This window comes from Gekko japonicus, unplaced genomic scaffold (genome assembly GCF_001447785.1).
Source record: "Gekko japonicus isolate JY-2015 unplaced genomic scaffold, Gekko_japonicus_V1.1 scaffold1699, whole genome shotgun sequence".
In the NCBI taxonomy this organism is placed as follows: domain Eukaryota; kingdom Metazoa; phylum Chordata; class Lepidosauria; order Squamata; family Gekkonidae; genus Gekko; species Gekko japonicus.
In genome coordinates, this window is record NW_015172607.1 from 5,481 (window position 1) to 8,697 (window position 3,217).

The following is a 3,217-nucleotide window of genomic DNA, read 5'->3' on the forward strand; positions in this document are numbered from 1 at the left end:
CCAGAAGCCATTGCAATCTGGGAATGGGCTATTCAGCATCAGGTTACTCTGTAGGCTCTCCGCATGGCAAGTTCTGACAACACCAGGGCAGATCTACTCAGCAAATCGGTGGAGCCCACACATGAATGATCACTGGGGCAGGACTATATCTCCCCTGTTTTTATTCTCTTGGGTTACTCTATGGTAGACCTTTTTGCAACACACCTTGCAACACATTCTTGGCAAATTTTTCCTTCTTTTATGAATCGCACGTATACTAAAAGCAAAGCTTCATTTCCTGGCAAAGTTGACTCATCAAGCTGTATAGACAACTGGAATGTTTTTAAATACTCACATAATGAGTCTTCAACATCTTGAGCCATTTCATCAATTCTTCGTTGCACTGTATTATTGCTCAAAGAAATTTTCTTGGTAATATCAGATGCTGGCTTGTGTAACATGGTGCGTATTACCTCACTTATAGCTAGTAGAATTAGTTCTTCACCAACAGAATGCAGTTTTCCTGATTTAGAAAGAGTTTTGCCAATGTTGGCTGTCTCAAAAAGTTTTCTTTAAGTGCATGAAAATAAGATAAATCCTTATCTTTCTTATCAGCATGAACTTTTGTCAAATGTTCTTGTAGTTTTGAAGGCTTCATAGCTACATTTGAGAAAAGTTTTGGCAAATCAGGCACATCGGTAATGTACTGTTTGTAGGTGACTGAATAAAGCCATAGTTCAAATATTGAATATTATATTGTCTACATTTTTCTTAGGTTCAGCCATGATATTATCTGTAAAAAAGTAAAAATTTCTGTGTTTATTTATGAAACAATTAATTAATATTACCAGCAGCAGGCATGAATTATAGTTCTTCCCACCACTGGGGAATAACCCCCTCCCCCCCACACACACATGAACTGTTGGGGAAAGCCAGCTTTGAAATACCTGGAAATCATTCCTCTCTTACACCCCCACACCAGGTGCAAGGCAGCTTACATAGCGCAATCCAAAGAGCACTCCAGTACCCCAATTCCTTTAATCTCGAAATCATTACTTACCAGTGGCAGAGCAGGAATTCAAACCCAGGTCTCCGAGACCCTTGTCTGACACTTAAAACGCTCTACCACCCTGACCAGCTGGCTGTCCCAAATAGAAAGAGAAGCTTCTCAAGGACTTCCACTTTAACTTCTGGCTTCCCAGCTGCAAAGTCCTGCTTCAAAGCGCATATGCAACCACGTCTCAGTGAACCTCACAAGCCCAAGTGCAAGGGAGTCAGAATTTGCAATCCTTGGCTTTTCCCATCAAATGTGCTCTATTTGCATAACTTCTGCAGGCTACAAAGAATTTGGCATTCTTTGAGGCACACAGCAGTGCAGTATCAAGAAAAATATTTAAAAACCAACCAGAAAATTACAATATTTAAACAATAACCAATAACAAAAGTTGAATCACAGAATTAAAAACATCGAGCAAACCCCCACCACACCAACAAGCAATTACTACAGTTAATTTAAAAAAACAACAGTCCAACAGAAATACTTTTAAATGCAAACCAAACTTTTAAAACTTTCCCTCAAAATTATTAACTGTAAGAGAGTAAGCTTAGCCAACCCCCACCCCACACCCAACAGAACTGTAACCCAAAGCCACCCCAAGCAGGGTGCCCAACCTAAAGTAAAGGCACACTAATTTAAAAGGTCCTTTTACTAATATCCTCCTTTTAAAATAATACGTATTTTCCCCAAATCTTACCTTTTAGATGTCTTCTTCAGTCCAGGTGGAGTCTGCCACGATCCACGCAGGCAGGCAGGCCAAGGCAGGGACAGAGCAGCAGCTGAAGGCCTGAAGCCAGAGGCCAGCAGCAGCCACCACACAACAGCCCAACAGCAACACCAGCCTTACAAGGGTGCACATGCATTTGCAAATGACTGTGATTGGCTGTGGGGACCTACAGAGGACCTAGGGCGACTGAATACATTCGGTCATCCCTCATACCGGTCCGGTTACGGAATGCACCCCTCAGAGCTCGAGGGGATGTGGCCGTTAGGTGAGTTGCCGAAACGGAAACCCAAAAAGGCTGCTGTAGATAGGTTCTGGACTCTCCTTTCTTTATGCTTCCACCGCCCCCTTATTTTTATTCAACACCCCCCCAATTGCACCCAAGGGTCCTACCGCCCACCTGGATCGTTCCAGCGCCCCCCAGGGTGCGGTATGGCCCAATTTGGGAACCAGGGCTCTAAAGGGATGGCCGCCTCATCACGGACTGTATCCAGACGGATCCTCCTCTCTCTCAACGATCAGGTGTCCCATGCCCTCTCCAGGCCAGAGCGCATCCCACGAGGGCACGAGCTGCTTCTGTTGCCTTTCGACCAGGCAGTCCATCGGCTGACACCTGTTAAGGCTGCGACATGGCCCTCTCTGGATGCCTTCATCAGGCACTGTTCTGTGGACATCAACACAAGGAGAGAGGGGGCAGCAGGAGCAGCAGCTTTGCATTCGATTTTTCAGTGGCTCACTGACTCCACCTCCTGGTAAGTTGTCTTGTTAGTCTCCCATTGTGGGACTGCACAGAACAACGAGGATGAAAGAAACAGTGTTGCACTCACCTGCAGCCGTTGTTCATTGAGTTGTCTCTGTGCAGGCACGCCTCCCCTCCCTCGCGGCCCACTGGGAGCTTGTTGTTACTATTTCTGAGGCTAATTGTGGTGGCCGAGGAGAGCTGAGGGGAAGGGGGAGTACCTCCCCAGAGCCTGGGGTGGTCTGAGCGGGAAAAGGGCCTCTGAGAAGCACTGGAGGGGCGGGGGCGGGGACTCCCTCGGCTCTGTGGTTAATGCTAAAGGGAAGCTGAGCAATCTCCCCAGCAGCTGGCCTGCGCGCGATGAACAGCAGTTACAGGTGAGTGCGACACTCTTTTATTCAGTGGGCCTTACTCCTCCCAGGACTCTTACGATTGCAGCCAATGTCAATTCACCATGGCTGGTGCTGAAAAGAAAAGCAGGAAAACCAAAAGACGGACAAACGAAGGGGAGAAATGCACCAGACCTAAGCAAAGAGAGCAGGCAGTTTCCATGTGTTCCAGGTGCTAACAATGCAAGCTAGCGATCTGCCATCTCAATCTTTCTTAAGGCTAGTTACTTTTCGTTAATTAACAAGAAGGGGGACCCATGATACTCGCGGGGGGGGAAGGAAGCAGCCGCTGGTGAGGCCTGCACCCCTCCAAGCCTTCTCCCTCCTTC

The 3,217-nt window shown here is 46.9% G+C and overlaps 1 protein-coding gene across 1 annotated transcript in view; it reads left to right on the plus strand.

The window, feature by feature from the left end:
• The first annotated feature begins 2,859 nt into the window (after nt 1–2,859).
• The window catches only part of LOC107119166 (rho GTPase-activating protein 20-like), a 15,353-nt gene continuing 14,995 nt past the window's right edge, over nt 2,860–3,217 (plus strand). The window contains exon 1 of the mRNA XM_015421619.1: nt 2,860–2,876. Within this exon, the coding sequence (XP_015277105.1) occupies nt 2,860–2,876 (17 nt within the window). The remainder of the gene's footprint in view (nt 2,877–3,217) is intronic.